The sequence below is a fragment of the Crocuta crocuta genome, unplaced genomic scaffold (genome assembly GCF_008692635.1).
Source record: "Crocuta crocuta isolate KB4526 unplaced genomic scaffold, BGI_CrCroc_1.0 scaffold352, whole genome shotgun sequence".
Lineage (NCBI taxonomy): Eukaryota > Metazoa > Chordata > Mammalia > Carnivora > Hyaenidae > Crocuta > Crocuta crocuta.
Window position 1 is genome coordinate 1,178,225 of NW_027532169.1, and position 21,790 is coordinate 1,200,014.

Genomic DNA, 21,790 nt, shown 5'->3' on the forward strand with positions numbered 1-21,790 from the left:
TAATAAATAGTGCTGACACTATTCACTTTCTATCTGGGAAAAATCTTAGACCACTTCCTTAGCATATGCACACTCATCTCTGATAGATTTTAAAAGTCAAAAAGTGTAATGATGAAATTTTCTGTTTGTTTTTAGTGTTTATTATTTATTTTTTTCTTAAATAGTTGATTGTCAGGTTGGTTTCCATATAACACCCAGTGCTCATCCCCACAAGTGCCCTCCCCCATGCCCATCACCTCCCTTCCCCTCTCCCCCACTCGCATCAGCCCTCAGTTTGTTCTCAGCATTCATGAGTCTCTCATGGTTTGCCTCCCTCCCTCTCCCCAACTATTGTTCCCCTTCTTCTCCCGCATGGTCCTCCATTAACTTCCTCCTAATCCACTTATATGTGCAAACCTATGGTAGCTGTCCTTCTCTGCCTGACTTATTTCACTCAGCATAACACCCTCTAGTTCCATCCATGTTGCTACACATGGCCAGATTTCATTCTTTCTCATTGCCATGTAGTATTCCATTGCACAGATAAACCACATCTTCTTGATCCATTCATCACTTGATGGACACTTAGGTTCTTTCCGTGTTTTAGCTATCGTTGAGAGTGCTGCTATGAACGTTGAGGTACACGTGAAAATAGTGTTTATTTATTTTTGAGGGGGAGGGCAGAGAGAGAGGGAGACAAAGAATATGAAGCAGGCTCCAGGATCTGAGCTGTCAGCACAGAGCCTGACACGGAGCTCAAACGCACAAGCCATGAGATCACAACCTGAGCTGAAGTCAGATGCTTAACTGACTGAGCCACCCAGGTGCCATGATAAAAATTTTTTTTAATCATTTAGAAAATATTTATATAATCTGTATTTGAAGATACAATCGTAATAGGGGAAACTCAAAAACCTTATAAAGTAATAGATCAATATATCCAACCATATAAAATTTAAAACTCCCTCTATAGCCCAACACACAAAAGGAGGTTAAAGGCTAGATAATAAGCTAGGTGAAAACTTCTATATCACATGACAAAGAGTAAGCATTTCTACAGTTCAAATTACAACAAAAATTCATATGAAAAACGTAAATAACCCAGAGGAAAATGCATGCAGAATATGATCAGAAGAGAAGTGCAAATAGCTAATGAGCATATGAGAAGATGTTCAATGTCAGCAATGGTTACGAAATGCAAATTAAATCAATGAGATTTCATTTTTCCTGTTAGGTGTCCCTAAATAAGTAAACAAACAAATAAATAACATCTGTTACTATGGGGATAATGGGGAAGAGACATACTCATGGCTGGTAGCATAAATATTCACAGACACTGCCAGTATCCTTTAAGGAACCTGGCAGCATCTATTAAACCATGTGCATACCTTGACTGGACAATACTACTGTTATAGATCTATTCTGCTGAAATGAAAGCATTACTGTGAAAAGTATATGAAAAGCATAATAATATAAGATGGAAATAACCTCAATGTCTTATGTTCAGGGACGGGCTGAGAAAAGGGAGGTGCATCCAAACTATGAGAATTCTATCACCTTAGACGTGAACTAGAAGCTCTAGGAAAGAGTGACATGAAGGACATTCATGGCATATTGTTATTTGAAACAAAAAGTATTTTTACAAAGAGAGCCTCTCTGAAAATGGAGATATGTATTTGGGTGTGTTTACATGAGCAAGAGAAGGATGCCTGGCCAGGAGTTCACACCGATTACCTCAAGGGTGTCACTGGAAGGAAGGAGAGGGAGATGATTACCCCTTGCTTTACACACCTGTGTATCACTTCACAGGTGTTGTTTGTCTGCTTTAAAGAAAGGAACTGATCTCAAATTGTAGTCACTTTACTTACTAGCCAAGTGACCCTGGAAAGTCACATAACCTCTTTAAGTCTTAACTTTTCTCATCTATAAAATAATGATAAAAGTATCTCACAGAGTTGTGGGGAAGGTAAGCAAGATAAGATATGTCAGGTTTGCTGCACAGAGATTATGGTGCATGATCAGCAGATGAGAACTCCCCCTGCCTTCCTTTCTCCTCACCATCAAGGGATATGTTTTCAGAAATGCAAGCCAGTCCCCTATTGGAACCAAGCACAAACAGACAGGTGAAGATGCTATGCACAGAATTAATCCAGCAACTTCCAAAAGCTAAATAGAAATGGTTTTCTTTAGAGTTAAAATCACTGTGGACGATTCATATCACTACTCAGTCCCCCCCATTCATCCAGACATTGAGAGTTACAGATTCAGGAAATAATTTCACATGGCACATTCAGGGTGTGACATGAAATGGCCAATCCTGTCGTCTAGACGGCTCCCTGTTCTGAATCCAGATTGGGTTGTGTAGGCGTCTGAAGGCTGCCACTCTTCCCCCTCCTGCCTGGACCCCTCACCTTTTCCATCTCTGGAATGCTACAGTGGTACATCTAGTATTGATGGCCACACCATCCTCCCCCATCCCCTCACGCAGGTCTTTCTCCAATATTCAGTGAATACTTATTATAAAAACCACATGATGCTAGACCTTTGATAAACGTGTTCTCACTTAATCTTCCCAGCACCTCTGTGAAGTAACTATCACCCCTATTTTACGAGTGGAGAAACTGAGACTACAGAAGTTTAGCCACCAGCTCCAGGTTCCATGGTGAGGACATGGTAGCTCATGATCTTTCTCCTATACAATAATAACCCCCCCCCCCAAGTTAGAAAAGTTAGAAGACCCAGTGACTTAACTCTCCTTGCATAATAGTTATTTAGATTCCAATGATAGTCTGTCTTGATTACTAGGAATGGGAAGTTTCTCTGTTTAAGGAAAAACTTGAGGCTTTTAACTAGTTATAAGACTTGTGGCTTTGCAGCCTCTGTTTGTTCTTACAGGCTCCACTCAAATATTCCCCTCTTTTAGGAAGGCTTATCCTAACACTTGAGAAAAGAGTCAAGGTCAGGGTCATTTAAGCCTTAATATGTATACACCTTAATTATAACACTTACCATGTTTTATTATAACTATTTCTTACCTTGCCTATCTTTCCACCATACGGGGGATACTTAAGAGTGGGGCATTTTTTTAAAAATCTGACCTATTAGAGATATTTCATTAATTTGAAGATGAATGCACAACTTAATGATTACATGTTAAATAGGTTACTCACAACCCCTGAAGGGTCCCCAAGTGAGAAAATGAGAAGCCCTAGTTAGACGTTCTTTATGTAATGTGAATCAGAGTACCAGCAAGGGAAGAAGAATCCAGAAGCAAAAGAGTTATTCAAATGCTATTCCTCCTATGAAATAAATCTGAAATCAGAAAGGGGCCAAAAGCCTGCAGCAGTGGGTATTTTAAACATGCTTATTAATAATGGCTCAAAGTGGAGATTTATTACAGTTGAGAATAGGGAAAAGGACAGTAAATCAGCATTGGTGAGGAAAAGAGCAAGGGAAAGATATGAGTTCTTATTTAAAGTGTATTCATATGCTTTATAACCCTAAAGTAGAGATTGCTATATTGAAGTAGAAGGCTTTATTTGTAGGATTGAATTCGCCAAAGATATGTTTTATGCTAGTATTCATTTTCCCAGCTTTCATTTGCTTTCCTTTGGCCGAAAAGTTGGGGGGCTTAGTTTATTGCTTGAAAGCAAGAAGAGATTGGCTTCGCTGAGTCTCTTCATGAAAGTATTCCTTGCTTCAAGTGGTGACTTGTAAAGTGCTAGTTGGATCCCGGGAAAATGCTATTTTATTGGCACATATGTTGAAGAGAATAGTTTTTAAAACATTCAATTAGTTCTGCCTTTAAGATAGAATTTAAACATATCTAAAGCAATAGGATTAAATTCACGTAAAAACCCAGTTGTTGCTTTCGAACCAATCCTTTCCCCACTCAAACTACCCTAAGGATAATCAAGCTTGCTCTTGGCTGTATTCCAGCCAAGACAGATACATGCTTTTAATTCATCAATCAGACCATGGTACTCCCTGGCCTAAAACTCTCAGTGGCTCTCTAATACATTAGAGTAAGATACAGACTCCTCACTGTGGTCAGCAGAGCCCTGGAACACCTGTGCCTTGTCTCACCAGCCAACCTCATCTCATCTCACCTTTTTTTTTTTTTTTTTCCTCATCTGGTTCGTCAAATTTGCTAACTGGCGTCCTCTTGGTTCCTTGAACACATCAGGCTCTTCTCTGCCAACACCAGTATGATTTCTCTGCCTAAGACGCACTTTTTTCTGCCAGTCTTCAGGAGCAACTCTTCTTAGTCCTTCCAGGATGACTACATGCCTCTTCCAGAGAAATTATGCCTAGCCATTCTAGGTTATCTCCCTATCCATGCTTGATTCTATAATCCATTACCATCTTAATTGTCTCTACAGCCTGCTCACCAGAAGTGCTAGTGACACAGATAAACATGTATAAAGGTGGAGATAAACAAGATCTCCCATATTCCCCCACCAAACTGGAAAATTCCTGAGAGCAGGAGCTGTTTTGTTCATTGCTGACTACCCAGAACTGCTAACAGTTGCCTGGCATGTATTAGGCCCCCAGCAAATATTTGCTGCATGAATTCTCACTGTCAAGGCTAATGCCTGGCATGTCATTGGCTGCCAGTCAACACTTTTTTAGTAAGTTTGTCTTGTTCCCGTAGGATTTAGCAAATTCATATAAGCTTCATAAATTAATTCCAAGTGCCAAACTCCCTGCCCGCAACAGCATGGTCTCTGCAAATTCTGCTTAGATGAAAAATAAAAATTCAGGACAGAGGAATGAAGGAGATGCCAAAGACTAACTTTGGAGTATCTTCTCTAGGATTAAAAAAAAAAAAAATGTCCCAGGGCAAATTTTAACTCTCAATATCTGATTCCTCTGGTTTCTTGCTCTCCTGATCTGTTTCTTATTTTGGTGAGAACTTTTTCATGTTTGTATGAGGGTTACCATGATGTGTTAATTAACTAAACCAGGGCTTTTTTGGTTCACTGGTTTTGAACGAGCAGCTGATAGGTTTTGCTTTGGGTTTTCCAAGGCTCATGTTTTAAGCAGCTGAAATCCCGGTCTTTCATAGCTCGCTGGACCCTGAGCCAAGAGACTGCTTGGGATTTGTAGTTTATGGTAACAATACAGCATTGCCATGGGGAAATGTTTTGGCAAAATAACCCATCATCATGATGCTACAGTTAAGTGCCATTGTTTGGGCTCTGCAAAAATTAATTTGCAAAAACATCCAGGTCCGTTGTGTGTTCTAGTTTATATGTAAATTAGAAGATTGTGTGAAAAGGATGGCAGGGATGATGCCATTCAAACAATTTCAGACCTCTTGTCCATTAATTGGTTAGAGTGATTCTCACTCAGTTTTACTTTATATACATTTACATTTTCTTCTTAATAAGTTGTACAGTCAAGCTAGAAAAAGATACAGCATTAGCCAATAAGCCGTAATAACTGAGCTTTTAAAATATGATAGAAAGTCTACAAATTTGATTCACTGAGACAGTCATGGAAACTAAGAGAAAAATAGTTCTACAGCGATTCTCTAACTTTCAAAGTAGGGGCAGTGCCACAGCCTCCTGTAATGCCGCCTCTGCTCCCCAGGGTGACGGCGGGGTGTTTATCAACCTGAAGGATCAATAACCTAGAGGACGGTTAAGTATCAGGATTCTGGGGATAATGGTCTGCACAAATCCAGAGGGACAGTTTCTAACTCTAAATCTTGAAGCCTTAGTTCACATGTCCAGCCTTGCTCTGCAGATAAAGTGTGCTGGCTCGCTCTCATGCCCCAGTAAGCATGGGGTCTCCATGCCCCCCCGCCCCCGTCTTCAGAGCTTTCCCCCTAACACATTTCCCTAGGACCTAGATTACACCACATTTGTAGACATCTGAGTCAGATCCTTTTGGTACCTGAGTTCCCTAGACTGGTTTCAACACCTTTATTATTGCCCCCAACACTGAACACTGATTCTAAGAGCATTGGCTTCTTTCATTGGACCATAGAACCTGGCCCAGTCCAGCTGGGCCCAGGACACGATCCCTGGAGCCTCTCTTCTGAGCAGTCATCCCCATTAGATCTCCTCGGGGCCCTGCAGATGAGACCCAAGTACATCCTCTCTTGCCTGGATTAAAGCCTTTTTAAAAAAATTTTTTAACGTTTATTTAGTTTTGAAAGACAGGACATTAGCAGAGGAGGGGCAGAGATAGAGGGAGATAGAGAATCTGAAGCAGGCTCCAGGCTCTGAGCTGTTTGTCAGCACAGAGCCTGACATGGGGCTCAAACTCACAAACCATGAGATCATGACCTGAGCTGAAGCCGGACGCTCAACCAACTGGCCACCCAGGTACCCCCCTTTTTTTTCTAATAGTCATAGTTGTATGACTTTCTTTTTTAACGTTTATTTATTTTTGAGAGAGAGAGCATGGCAGAGACAGAGGGGGACAGAGGATCCGAAGTGGGCTCTGTGCTGACAGTAGAGAGCCCAACGTGGGGCTCAAACTCATGAATCATGAGATCACGACCGGAGCTAAAGTCAGACGCTTAACCAACTGAGCCACCCAGGCACTCCCCTATATAACTTTTTAAAAATCCTAATCTTATTTTGATAAGATGGTTGATATTCAAAGCAGTTTGAGCCTTGGCCCTTGAAATTTATTTTAACTAGAAAATGGGCACTGATGTTACTTTTGATTTACCAAAAGAGAAAGAGTAGTAAAGTCTTTTTTTTTTTTAATAGTTTATTGTCAAATTAGTTTCCACATAACACTCAGTGCTCATCCCCACAAGTGTCCTCCTCCATGCCCATCCCCCCCTCCCCCCACATCCATCAGTCCTCTAAAGTCTTACAGTTGGCCATGGCAACAATTAACTCTGAAACTCCCTGGCTGCAGTAATTTGTCCTCATGTGGAACCTGCTGGGAAGGAAGGGATTTCAAGCAGCAGAGGTGGAGAAGCACTAGGAATCTTAAGACCCAGACACTGGTCCTTATTCTGTTCTCCCTGCCTCTCCTTGGGCTGCATGGCCTCCGGTTGAGGACTTCATCCTCTGGTGTTCAGTCCTTAATTTCATGTATGTGTTTAGGCCTGATGATCTCTAAGGTGGCTTCTATTTCTGAAAGACAATGAATTCATAGCAGATTTCAAGTGAGCAGTGCAGTGGTGAACAGACGCAGATACCCCTTCAGGAGTGGAGCAGGGGCGAGTGCCTCCCAGCCATCCCTCAGTTATCTGAGCAGGTGGTTAGAAGCAGACACATAGGCCTTGATAGTGAAGTGGGAATATAAAACCCTGGAACTGTTTGTCATAAAGAACGCCATGCCCAATAAAAGCAAAGGCAGATGTTCGCATAAAGTTTTTGTTGTGTGTGTTTTTGTGGGGGTGCTTTTGGGCTGGGAGGCTTGTTAGGAAGGCAGAGCAGCATCTGCCCACCCGTGCTGCCATATATTAGCAGTCTTGCAGCCCATTTATAGGCTTGGAATTATTTTTGTTAATGATTTTCATGGGAATAGATGAAATGCAGTACGCGCTAGCTGTAACTACATTTATTGTGCAGCTGAGCCCCCCACACATCAAAGGTGGCCTGCTTGTCCAAGAGCCTCTGTTCTCACAGAGTTTTAAAGATAAAAGGGAGCTGTATTCATTTCCTGTTGTGGCTATAACAAGTAATCACAACTTAGTCATTTAACACGACACAAACTTACCATCTTACAGTTCATGGGGTGAGGGAGCCCAAAATGTGTCTTATGACGTTAAAACCAGGGCCAGTATGCTGATGGTTCCTTCTGGAGGCTCTGGGGGAGAAACTATTGCTTCACTAGTTCCAACTTCTGGAAGTCACTTTGGCTTCTGTCCCCTTCCTCCATCTTCAATGCCAGTATCTTCTATCCTCTCTCTTTCCATCCCTAGAGCTTTTCTCTAAGTCTTTAACCCTCCTACCCCCTCTCTTAAAAAAGATCCTTATGATTACATTGGGCCCACCCAGACAATCAAGGATAATAATCTCAATACCCTTAACTTAATCATTTCTATACTGCACCATTTACTGTGAAAGGTAACATATTAGGATGTGGACATCTTTGAAGGAGTGCCATTATTCAGCCTACCATACAGACTGTAGAGACCAACAAAGCCCAAGGGTTAAATGACTTATCTAAAGTCACACAACTGATCTGTGGCAGTGCCATGGCTGTATCCCTGGAGTTCCCACATCTTCCACGTTGATGTGCATTACTGACAAAGATGGGTGGGAGCAGGCACTGAGGGAGGCTTCATTTTCATGACAAACTAGAAACGATTGAGGAATAAATATAGGATTGTGGATTGTCAGTGATTTAAAAATAGCAGTTTAGAGAAGACTTCTGTTTATATTTTCTTAAATGTTTAATACAAAAGCTTCCTTAAATATTGTAATTTGGGTAGGGCATGGTACTTTCTAAGATGTTAAGTGACTTGCAGTGATAACAGAACTTAAATAATAAGGGGAAATGAAAGTGCCAAGGAACGCACGTACAGACTCTTCTTTCTACTCCACCTCCTTTTCTTTCTCCCTCTATTACTCTGGCCATGGCTGCTATTTTGAAAATCAGTTACAGCTGGAAAACCATCTCAAGCTCTTTAAACTAAAGGCAATGGAACCGCCAGATAGACTCATTGCCATGGGTTAAGCCAAATTAGATACTTGCCTTATTTCACAAGGAAGCCCACTTTGTTTTGGTGTTGAGACATTCTTCTAAGAATGTGAGGAACTTGTTTTGGTTTCCCACCCACTTCTGCCCAGCAATGGCCTATAACAATAAATGGGTTTGTAGAATTTTGGATTTTGGTGGTACTAGACATCCCATCCAGCCCAATTCTTCTCCTGAATTACGGGTCTCTTATAGATATCTTTGGCAAGTATTTGCCATACTCCTCTCTTGCCTCAATTTTCTCCATCTGTGACATGAGAAGGAATGATGGCTACTGTAAATTAAAGGCTGAGTTAAACTTGAGTTCCTGAGAGGACAGGCGCATCTGAGAGGGTCGTGACTTGGTTGTTAGGTTCATCGTCTCTAGGAATCACTCCTGAATTCCACTTCTGCTGCTTTAGAGTTTACTGCCCTGACCTAGAGAATCGTAACCCACTCGCCTCATCCTGCAAACCCCCCTTACCACAGTGTGATAATTGTTCCTATATATAACCCTTCCTCTAAATTCAGCCTAACCCAGGGCTGGGCATGGACCAGGTACTTACTGTAGTGTTGATGATGCTGTGGGTGGATGAGTGAATGATGACCCTATAATCTCAGAGCCATGTAGAGATGGATCCAGAGCCTCACTGGAAATACTGAGTTGGGGGTGGGGGGTTGGGCAGGAAAAGGCTGAAGATATAGTCTGTGATCTTCCCTGAAATGAAATTAATAACTGGCTCCCCACTGCTCTGCTGACTTTCTTAAACAGAAGAAAGTAACTGGAAAATGCCATAGAAATTTATTTCCATCAGTGTTTTAATGTGACACTGAAGATGAGTAGACATTTCCCCTTTGGATATTTGGACTCAGTACTCCAAGTCATTTTTCTCTTCCTATCAAGTGAAGGCGTTCTTGAGCTGTCAGTACATTAGGTTACTGACACAGTGCTGGACTAAACAAAGACAAAGTTATGCTGCCAAGCTCCTGTCTGGCATTGATTGGAGGTCATAAAAGTAATTCACTCCCTCAGTTTGGTGTTGACAACCCACAGAATATGTAATACCTTGCATATGTCGAATGCTACTTTCTTTGAAAAGCTTTAAGTACCTACTATATAGAACAAGGTTGATTCCCGTATCATCCCTGCTACACAGAAAAACTGAGCATCAGCTCAGAAATTACTAAAAATCTAGTGTACCTCAACATGAAAAGATGATGTGGGTGGACTATGCTATCTTCCCATTAAGGTGCTAATGCCAACTATACTCATCAAAGAGGCCACAAGATGAATGGGTCTGACACAAGAAAATTTGAAAGTAGACCTCAGAGAAATTGACCAAGATACAGGCCAGAAAAATACCATAGTAACACCCAAGAGTCTCTATGGGTGGAAAACATTAGGTGGCTCTCTCTGATGTCACCACTTTTGTGCCATGGTCCTTTTGCATTCTTTCTGAAACCTTCCACCTGGCCTAATCCTACAATTCTTTCTTTGTTTGTTTCTAGTTCCTTCTTTCTGGGGATTGGTGAACTCAGCTTGGAATCTTTGCTCTGTGGGGAAACGGCAATCGCCAGTCAACATAGAGACCAGTCACATGATCTTCGACCCCTTTCTGACGCCCCTTCGTATCAATACGGGGGGCAGGAAGGTAAGCAGCCATGTTGCTTCTGTTGTGAAGTTGAGGATGCTGAGAGAAGCTGATTCTGAAAGCTCATCTTCCAGGTCTCCTTCTCTGTGATGAGTTTGCCTTTCCACCTAGAAGTAGAATCACAGAACTTGGGCTTACTGCCAACACATATAATTATGTCTAAATTGTGCTTTCTCTCCCTAGCTGGTCATGCTTCTAATTACTTTGTACCCCCTGGAGGTTGCCAGAGGCCCCATCCTTTGGTACCTCATGAAGGTCAGAAAGCAGTGTTCCTTCCTAAGAGTATCACACTGGGAAAATCCCTCCTCTCAGAAACCTCTTTACTGGGACTTCTTTTAACTTCAACAAAGTGACAGCATAATTTTTTTTAACAAAAGTAAAACTCAGACATTTATCATCTTGGAAGGAAAAACAAACAAAAATCACCTTAGATGATTTATAAGAAAATCAATAATTAATCTTCCTAGGGGCATCTTGTTGGCTAAGAATCCTAGCTTCTGCACAGGAATGCTGAGCTGTGCTTTGTCATTCTCACACCACCATCCCTTCTCGCTCACACACACACCCATGATGTGTTCCGCCTTAATTTGTGGAAGGGCATGACACCCATGGGGTCTTCTCGTCACTGGGTTCTAGCATTTCTCTTGTGGGCTAATTTCTTTTTGGCTACCTTTTACTGTTGAGTGGACTGTTTAAAGTGGAAAAACACACACACAGAAAATTGTGTTTGAAGGTGATTTAGTTATTGCGAACTCAAGAGGAATGGAAAATCATTTGTGTCCAAGAAATTGGGATTAAAATTATGGACAACTTTTGTGACTGCTGGCAGCCGATTCTCCAGGGTTTGCATTTCTTGGACTCTGTTCCCTATTCATGCAGCCTGTTTACCTTATTTGCCAAGGAGTCTATAAGAATTTTTTTGCCCCTTCTGATATATTGGAATGTGTTCTTTCCTATTATATAACTGTCACCAAAAAACAAAGAAACAAACAAACCCGAATTTGAATGACTTATCTAAGAGTTGTTAGTGGCTTTGACTCCAGTCACAAAGTGGGTTTTAAAAGACACTGCACATGATTGAGACTATTTCTCTATGTAGTATCTGTGTGCTATTTTAAATAGGACTTGAGAAGAATTTTTATAGAAAAGTCCTATGTAGGTCATGTAGTTTATTGCTCTGATTCCATAGAAATTAACCTATCCAATTTATTGCTCCTTTTGAAGTTTTATTTTTACAAACTCTAAAGGGAACTTCACATGGGTTCTACATACCCTCTTTTACTCAAGTCATGAACATGGGTAGGTCCACTGACCAGTTTCAAAATGGGCAAGTTGAAGTTTTGAGTATCCAGTCATTCCTTCCTTCTTGGGAAGGATGATAAAGGGAATAATTGTGTCCTGGACAAAGGGAGAAGCAGTAAAAATTCAGAACGAAAGGTGGGACCTGAATTCCAGAAATCAACTGAAAGATGACAAGCAAGACTGAAGCCCAGGGATCATAGAGGTGGAAGCAGGAGGCACAGAGGAAAAGGAAGATGGAGGCAAGATCTAGAGACTGTGTTAAGGAACTGGATCTTTTTCCTGAGTTACAGAATGAAGCATTGTTAGGTCGAGAAAACACTGGGCATGGGATGGGAAAGGTGGTGAGCTAACACAGGAGTGGATGCATAATTCTCACTTTCCATCAGCCCATTTTAGAGGGAAATATTGATGTGAAAGAAAAAAACAACTAGTTCAAGACTGTTCCCTAACATGTATGGGGAAAGAAGATAGGGGGAGGGATAGCCTAGTGTTAAAAACCACTCATATGTTTCAGTTTGATATTTTTGTTGTTGTTGATAGTGATATATTTTTTTATATTTCCAATTCAGTAAAGTGTACCTGATCCAAATCAATTTTCAAAAGCACTGGAGTTTGGAATTTTGGAAACATTTACTTTTGACAATGTAAATATTTATATCTGGCACGATTTGTGTTGTCAGCTGTTTGAAGAGCTGAGAACTGCCTGATGGTTTCCTTTGCATTTTAGCAAAAGGTGGAAAATAAAGTAGTGATAGTAGTAAGACCAACTGGTAATGAAATGTCTAAACTTGATAGAAAATAGCTAAATCATGTTTGCAAGATTTTTAAAGGTGGTGTTTAATGAGTTGGAGACTTATTTTGGAAGTGAGTATTCAAATTACTGCTGTGAATTTAGTTTTGCCTTGAAGGAATATGTATCCAACTCAAAAGGTTTAAAAAGCACCCCATAAGACTGGGAGGTTTTGTAGAATTTGGGCAAGGTGCCACATTTTGAAGTCTGAGATCAAGTGGGTATCAGCATGTTAAATGCATCCCAGTCATTATGTGTTTTATGTCGCATTTTTATCCATGAGCATTATTCTTGCTCCTGTTTAAGTGTACCTTATGCATAAGCACATGAAGTACCCTTGCTACAATCTCTGACTTGTGTTACTGCATTTGTTTTTTTCATGTATTTGACCTATTTAGGGCTTAGATGATGAATTAAGGCTTATCTTTGTATGAACAAGGGCTGAAATTTTCAAGAATACAAACAATAATAATAGTTAGATGACAATCAATACATATGATGTCTTGGATGTAACGGAGTATATTCATTATACTTCAACAGTTATATTTCTTTTGCTTTTTAGGTTGCTTATTTTCAATGGTAATTCTTAAGCAATGTTTGGTGGGTTTTTTTCCTTGAAGGAGAATATTTGTTACCCAATTGTTTGTATTTGACACATAGGATTCTTATGGGCAAAATTGTAAATAACTGTGCTTTTCAGATAATACTCATGTAAGGTTAGGTTGCATATGGACATAACAGTTTTACCTTGGAATCAATCTACCACCCTTGACCCCATTCAACTTAACTCCCAATAGTCTAAACAGTGTTTTTTTCATCTTGGAGATTATTCTAGATAAAGCTACAGAGTGGGTGGGTGGAGATAATTCTTGCATCAGATCTCAGATCATTTAAAACCCTATATGTAGGAAATTGGATTATGATGTATTTTGAGCTCAATGCAAGCCTGATTGACTATTTTAAAGATGGGCACCCTTGGTAGTCAATGGGCATGTACAGATTCACATATGGCCTTTTTCCTCACACCAAAGTGAGTGTACAATATGTGTTTATGTATTAATTTTCATGTACTATTCACATAAGTCAGCTTCTTGGTAATTTGCGTACAACAACGTGAAGTGTGAATGTTATTGCACAGCAGAATATGAGCACTTGGCTTGATCATTTTGGGGTGCATCAATTCCTCTAGATATTTGCCTGGAGTGTTCTCTGATACAGGTAAGTGCTGGAGGGTTTCTGGATTAAGAGGTTCGCATTCATGGAAGAGATGTTGATTGTAGTAAAAGAAGAAGCCACATATTAAAACTGAGTCTAAAATCACTTGCTGGTCCTGCCATTTTAACGAAAATTCAGTTTTGGCATCCTTCCTCATCTTTTAGCCCTTTTGATAAAAAGGATATCTCAATAGTTAGTGACATGGGAATTACTCATGATACGTTAAATATAAAAGGTAGCATTTAAGTCATTCACTTAATGATCCCAGTTTCATTTAATACGTACCCATGCTACGCATAGAAAAGAGACCAGGATTAAATGTAATATTGTTTTCTTTCTACTTTCCGAGAACTTCTAGATTTTCTCTGACAAGCTTGCATTAATTTAATAATCTGAAAAACACCTGTGGTGCTTTTTTTTTTAACTTATCCTTTCATTTTAGGCAAAAATATACTCACAGTTCACAAATATGGTAGATGGGATAATGCTCTCTCCTAAAGATATGCATCTCCTAACCCCCAGAACTTGTAAATATGTTATCTTATATGGCACAAGGTATCTTGAAGGTGTGATTAAGTTAAGCATCTTAAAACAGGAAGATCGTCTGATATTATCCAGATAGACCTATTGGAATCACAGGGTTCTTATGAGGAAAAGACAGAGGCAGGAGAATCCAAGGCACAGAAGGGGATGTGACAAAGGAAGCAGAGGTCAGAATGATGTGTTGCCATGAGCCAAAGAACCCAGGCAGCCCCTAGAGGCTAGAAAAGGGCAAAGAAACAGATTCTTCCCTGGAGTCTCCAGACTCCCTGCTAAAACCTGGATTTTAGCCCAGCAAAACTGATTTTTCACTTCTAATTTCCAGAAGGTAAGATGACCCAGAATGTAAGATGAGGTTAATTGCCAGCTCATGCCATCCAGTGGGATGGATCTGAGGACTAAACATCCCAGCTGCACTTCTCCCCACCCCCACTTATGCCAGGCTCCCTCTAGGAAGAGTCAGAGACCAAGACAAAACTGTTGACTCAGTCTGCATAAGCCATCCTCCAGGCCACAGAGAGAGGTGAAGGTAGATTTGGAGGAGCAAACAGGTAACATCCAACACAAGGCTATACATTTTATCTATGTGACTATTTCCACATTTCCCATTAAATGAATATGAGGTAATAAAACTCATCATTACCTATAAAATTAGGTCTCGGCTTGGCATTCACAGTCCTTGTAGGATGGCCCCAAATCTCCCCTCCAGAGCCTTATTCCTCTTACATGTTATATCTACTTTTTGTTCCCAGTGAGATTGTAATACTTTTTTTTTTTTTTTTTTTTGATTGACTGTATCTCCTCTTCCCTGTGCTTAGGACACAACATAACCCTTCATGTGATGCACCTTAGCAATCCCCATCCCTACCTTCTTATCATTCAACCTCTGTTGCACCAATGCTACCTCCTCCACGATGCTCCTCTTGATCTCTTTAGTGGATGGTGAAATCTCTCTTCATTTGGCTTCTTATGTAATTTCCTTATATTTCTTTTAGGACCTGAACCTTGACCTATGGTATATTAGTTTTACTTGCCTTGTCTCCCCGTCTTAGATTAAGGGCTCCTCATGATAAATGTGCTTTTATATTTTCATTTTATATCCATGGGGTTATCTGTGATGGTGCTGGTTGATTTGAACTGAACCAAGATTATCTTTGATTACCAAACAAATGGTTTATGTGGAAGTAGTTAAAGTTGCTTTGACTCAAGGCGGGGAAATACAAGGAAATCCCATGATGAAGAGTAACCTTGCTGTCAACAGAATATGTCACTAGAAACTAATTTTCAGTGATAATACTTTTCCTGAAATATGTTGAGAAAAATAATGACTGTGAATTGGTTTGGTGCCTAAAAACTTATCACTTCTCTATTTTTAAATTTCCCCATGAACCTGATAGCAAAATATAGTTGACCACAATTAATCATTGCAGTTCATGGCATGTCTACATTTGCTATGCTAAGAAACCTTTTATGAGTGAGGCATTTATGTTCCTTCAAGGACTTTGAGATATTTTAGGGGAGAAAATATAGATATACAGAAGTTAAATCATAGTAACTGATTTAAATAACTATTTGAGATAATAGTGGAAGAGATACTAAGGAAGCAGTGAAATGATTAATTAGCAAATTAATCATTTTGACATTAATATTTAATGGTGGTAAGAAGTTGGGTTGGCCAAACCAGGCTTTATGGAGGTGCTAGAATGTGAGCTAGCATGGAAAGATAGGTAGAATGAAATACTGTTTGCAGAAGGGTCTTTAAATGTTAGATGTTCTGGCTGCACATGTGAAAGATTACAGAAATGTAAGGATAGATCCATTTTGCCATCTAAATATGTTACAGCGGTGCTGTTTTTTATTGGATAACTGATACTAAACTTTCATAGGTAAGCATTCCTTCCCATTTGGAACTCATTAGCTATCTTTAAGTACCATGGGTCTTTTTATACTGAAGCTCTGGTGTGGAAATGATACATATAATTTTAGGTAGGCTTGTGGGATAGAGCAGATCTGTAAGAGCTGATGAAGAAGTGAATGTAATTCTTACTCATTTGTATTTTATGGTTTGATAAATTTCTTGACTTACCATATTGATAATATCCTTTCTCAGAAGGAAGCAGTTAAGGGTCTCTTTATTTGGATCTAAAGCAGCTTGGTGGTGGGGCGCCTGGGTGGCTTAGTCGGTTAAGCGTCCGACTTTCGCTTGGGTCATGATCTCGCGGTTCGCGCCCCGCGTCGGGCTCTGTGCTGACTGCCAGCTCAGAGCCTGGAGCCTGTTTCAGAGTCTGTGACTCCCTGTCTCTCTGACCCTCACCTGCTCACGCTGTCTCTCTCTCTCTCCTAGAAATAAATAAAAAACATTAAAAAAATTTTTTAAATAAAAGAAAAAATAAAGCAGCTTGGTGGTAATAATGGACACTAAAATTCTAGAAGAAAGTGGATGTATTATCTCAGAAAATACGGTAGCTAACATAAAAAAAAAAAATGCTAATAAGTGTTGTCAGACATGGATCCTAAGCCTTCAAAAGGGGATTCTTGAAATAGCATATTTAGAATGGATGTGATCTCTTTGCTTCACAGAAGGTAACTCTAGCGGATTGAGAAGCTCTTAAAAATAAAATTATGGTAACACAATTACAAGTGATGATACCAAATAAAGGAAGTGGTAGGAGCTAAAGATACAGGTTTGGTGGCTCAGGGAGTTTTGCCAAAAGTAATGTGTTTAAATGACTTGTAAAAGATGGAGAGAAAGGGCTTATAGCCACAGATGGGGGACAAAAGTGGGAGGAACCCATGGAAATGGTTTCAGGGACAATAAGGGCTAGAATGAGTTTAGGATTGCAGAGTGAGAAAATCTTTTAAAGTTAGACTTAGAGGAAGCAAGGAAATTAAGACAATGTTGACCTTGGGGCACCTGGGTGGCTTAGCCGGTTAGGCATCCAAACTCTTGATTTTGGCTCAGGTCATGATTTCACAGTTTGTGAGTTCGAGTCCTGAGACAGGCTCCATGCTGACAGCAAGGAGCCTGCTTGGGATTCATTCTCTTTCTCTCTCTCTCTCTCTCTCTCTCTCTCAAAAATAAATAAACTTAAAAAAAATAAGACAATGTAGACTTTTGTTTGGGAGGGCAGATGTCCACAGATGTCTGCTTTGGGTTTGGATTCTAGTTTTATCACCAACCACCCAGAGAGGAGAAGCCTAACCTCTCGGAGCTTTAGTTCCCTTTAGGAAAAGAGAGGTTGTAACAGTACCCCTCCTGCAGGACTGGGATGGAGGGAAGTACACCTATTAGGCAGGTTATAAGCAAGTTCTCGGGCCAGTAGCTGGCAGAGGAGATACACCACAAATTGTTAGCTACTGTCTTCATCCATTTGGGCTGCTGTAACAAACTGTCACTGACTGGCTGGCTTCTAAAGAATGGAAATTTATTCTCACAGTGTTGGAGGCTCGGGGGAAGTCCAAGATCAAGGCACCGGCAAGGTCGCATGCTGGCGAGGGCTCACTTTCTGGTTCACAGCTGGCACCTTCTCGCTGAGTCCTCACATGCTCCAAGGGGCCAGGGAGCTCCTTGGGACCTCTTTTATAGTGGCCAATCCTGATCACGAGGGCTCTGCCCTTATAAGCTAATCACCTTCCAAATGCCCTGCCTCTTAATACCATTACTTTAGGGATTAGGATTTGAACATATGAACTTTAGGGGGACACCAGCATTCAGACCATAGCAGCGGCAATTAGAGATGTTGTGGCTGTTAGTGAGAAAATGCAACTTAACTCCCACTTGGGTTTCTCTGTCAAAGAAACTCGTATTCACTTTATTATTTTTAATTTTTTTTAACATTTGTTTATTTTTGAGAAACAGAGAGAGGCAAAGCATGAGCAGGGGAGGGAGAGACACAGAATCCAAAGCAGGCTCCAGGCTCTGAGCTGTCAACACAGGGCTTGAACTCACAGACAGTGAGATCATGACCTGAGCTGAAGTCAAACACTTAACCAAATGAGCCACCCAGGCACCCCTCATATTCACTTCAGAATCGGTAACATAAGATGCTGGGAGATGAAGTGAATGGCAAACCAAACATCCCAAACCACCTTGCCAGCGCCCCCTATCCAAAAGTTTGAAACTTGGTAGGCATAAAGGTAAAGCTCTCCTCTCAGGCATATGTTTATAAATAGCTGCGCAAATTCAGGCTGGGCTGTGTTTGTTGTACAGTCATTACATGCAAATGGTAGAGGAAGTTACTGGATAATGTGTGCAGCATGAGGAAATAGCATGGGGAAGATGCCAGGAGACAAATTCAACCTAATTACATAGTACATAAGGTACTACTCCATGATAAGTGAGATCACTGTCCTAGAACAACCTTCAGTGAGAAGACACTATCTGGGATATTACAGTCAGATCCCTCAGTGCTGATGGTTAGAATAACTAATGGGAAAATGTTGACAAAGTATGGACAGAGACAAACAAAAAACTGATGAGAAGAGTCAGACATTCTGTATGTTCTCTGTTCAGTTCTCTCTCTCTCTCTCTCTCTCTCTCTCTCTCTATCTCTAAGGACAATGTTTTAAGGTAAATTACAGGTACCTTCTAACTGTACCTGTCCTGTGCAGCCTCAGACACAGAGAACTAGTGCTGGTGTCTGGAAATGGCTTAGACCAGATTTTATTTCAAAGTGTAAAGGGTGAATGACCTTCCTGTCACTCACTGAGAACCCCAACACAAAAATAGTTGTGGCAGGCCCTGAAGTCCACTGGCTATTGTAGAAAAGCTCCAGCATCAGAGGGGAGCCTCCACCTGGCCTGGAATCCCCTTCCCCTGATCTGGCAACTGTATGAACAATGGTTAGTCGGGCACACGGAATATGTTTGTTTGAGGCTGACCCCTGAAATGAGGATTTAACTAGGATGTACACCCTCTCAAAGGAAAGCTCCTTTTAAAGCCCCAGTGTTGGTTTGGAAGAAATCTGCCTTCTCATCTTTCTCATCCTCTATCAAAATTACTCCTCGAAGTTTTGGATAGAGGACTCTTCCTCCTTTGGGATATATTGCTCTGAATAGCTAGGATGAAGGAGCCAGGGCAAAATGAATGTTCCAAGAAAGGACTTTGATTAAAGATAAAGAAAACGAGGCCAAGGTAATTGTGTTTATGCTCAGAGCAGAGCGTTTTGCAGACCGTGGAAGGTTTCAGTGTGCAGTGCTGAAGAGTGATGAGAGATAAGCAAAATGCGAGAGACTGATGCCTTCTTCGAAGTTGGAAACGGGCTCAGGGCTAAGGCGCTCTGTGGTTGGTGTCTGGCTGTCATGCACTGTCGCCTAGCTTAGAGCGAGGCTCAGGATTACTGCTCACTGTCTTGGCAGTTGCCTGTAATGTGTCCCTCTTGACATCACTCAGAAAATCAATGCAGTCATTAGGCAAGCATTTGAAGAAAACACCTGGATGTTGGCTTTAGTAGTTTATAAATATATCTAGTTCTGTCTCACTCATTATTCCTCTGGTGAATATTAGGAAAGACTTTGCTTTCCTTTCTGCTTCTTGGTCTCTCTCTCTCTCTCTCTCTCTCTCCCTCCCTCCCTCCCTCTCCGTCTCTCTCTCTCTCTCTCTCTCTCCTCATTTACACTCCTCTTCTTTGTCACTCTGACTTGCTCTCCTCCCCAATCTTCTTTCTCCTGTTCTCTTGCTCCATTTCTCTGTTCTCCTTTCCTTTCCTCCCTCCTTTCTCCTGGCTGGAAACAGGTGACTGAGGGACTCATGTGCCTTCTCTCCTCTGCATCAGAGTGGAATAGGGACTCTCCATTCACACATTTTAGAAGGACTGACCATCCTCTGGTTTGGGCAGCACCACTTAAATAAGAGAAAATTCCTGTTATCTGAGGACTGAACACAATTTTTTATGAGAGAATATGAAGGGAATTAACTCAAGATGCCTAATGAATTTAAAGGTCAATGAATTTCTAGAAGGAATCATTTCCTCCAGGAATTTCATAGGAGTTAACCACACGATAGCCCCTTAGTTTACTAGTTACTTGATTCCACAGATGAAACCAATGGGCATTTTACAAATTAACTGTCCTTCCAAAAATAGATAGCAAAGTGGCTTATTCGCATGCACTTCTTGGAGTTCAGCTCTCTTACCATTCACTTAAAAATGGGGGAGAAGAGCAGGAGAAAAGGGAAAGACATGACCTAATTTTTACAGACTTCTCCCCACTTAACCTCATCTTTCAAGCATTCCAGAACAAGTGTCTACATCACAGTCAAGGAGATAAAACTCCTTGATAGAATACCTGGGCAATACAGAAAAAGTTGTCTACCCAAAAGATGTTCTGGATTTTGATATTAAAAATCTGATATTAGTTGTGTATTCTCTCCAAGAAGACTCTGAAATTGGCCAGTCTACTCCGGGTAAGCCTTTTCACTTGACTACATAAACCAGCCAAGCTCTCCCTACATGAAGTTCAGAGACTTTGAGTCCTGTTAAAGGGCTCTATTGTTGCTTAGAAACCAGGTATCACTGGTCTAAAAATAAAAACAAATAATAATGTCTCCATCACTTCAGGGAAAAAAGTGAAGCAGATTCTGTTTGAAGGACTTAAGAAAATACAAATTTTCTTCTCAAAGTTCTGCTTTTCTGAAACAAAAGAACTACATTAAAACTGGAAAACTAGAGTAAATGATATGATTTGGGGAATCTATGCATCATGAGCCATTGAACATATGAGCAACTATCAGACTTCTAATTTTTCTTATGAAAATTTAATGTCCTACAGAAACAACTTTATTAATGTTGCATGAAGGATTAAGAATAACTCATCAATCCATTTCTTTCCAATATCTCATATTTTTATCACTTTAGAATGTAGGCATTCTAATCCCTTGTTCTTTAGGGCAAAATCCAAACTGTACAAAATGTTAAGAGTAGCCATTTCATCTTTCCATTTCCCCACCTCCCCACCCCAGTGTTGTAGTTTTTTTGTTTGTGTGGTTGTTTTTATTTTTTATTTATTTATTTTTAATTTTTTAATGGTTATTGTTGAGTGAGAGAGAGAGAAAGACAGAGCATGAGCAGGGGAGAGAAAAAGAGAGATGGAGACACAGAATCCCAAGTAGGCTCCAGCTCTGAGCTGTCAGCACAGAGCCTGACACAGAACTTGAACTCACAGACTGTGATATCATGACATGAGCCAAGGTCAGATGCTCTGCCAGCTGAGCCATCCAGGCACCCCTGTTTGTTTGTTTGTTTGTTTGTTTGTTTGTTTTTAAATGTTTATTTATTTTGAGAGAGAGAGAGAAAGAGCACACAAGCTCACGCAGTGGGGAAAGAGCAGAGAGAGAGAATTCCAAGCCTCCTTAGCACAGAGCCTGACGTAGGGCTCAATCTCATGAACCGTGAGGTCATGACCTGAGCCAAAATCAAGAATTGGACACTCAACCAACTGAGCCACCCAGGCACCCCCGTCCCCACAGTGTGTAATTCTATAAGATGAATAAGGATAGAGATCTAATATAGAACATGATGCCGTATTGAATACTAGAAATTTGCAAAGATAGTGGATTTCAGGTATTCTCACCAATGAAAAGAAAATGCTAAGTCTGAGTAGATGGATATATTAGTTTGACTGTGGTAGTCATTTCACTGTCTATCTATCTATCTATATC

At 40.6% G+C, this 21,790-nt stretch overlaps 1 protein-coding gene across 1 annotated transcript in view; it reads left to right on the forward strand.

Annotated features, from left to right (window-relative positions):
• CA10 (carbonic anhydrase 10) overlaps positions 1-21,790 on the forward strand; it is a 494,025-nt gene that overhangs the window by 188,934 nt on the left and 283,301 nt on the right. The window contains exon 3 of the mRNA XM_077776811.1: positions 10,144-10,286. Within this exon, the coding sequence (XP_077632937.1) occupies positions 10,144-10,286 (143 nt within the window). The remainder of the gene's footprint in view (positions 1-10,143; positions 10,287-21,790) is intronic.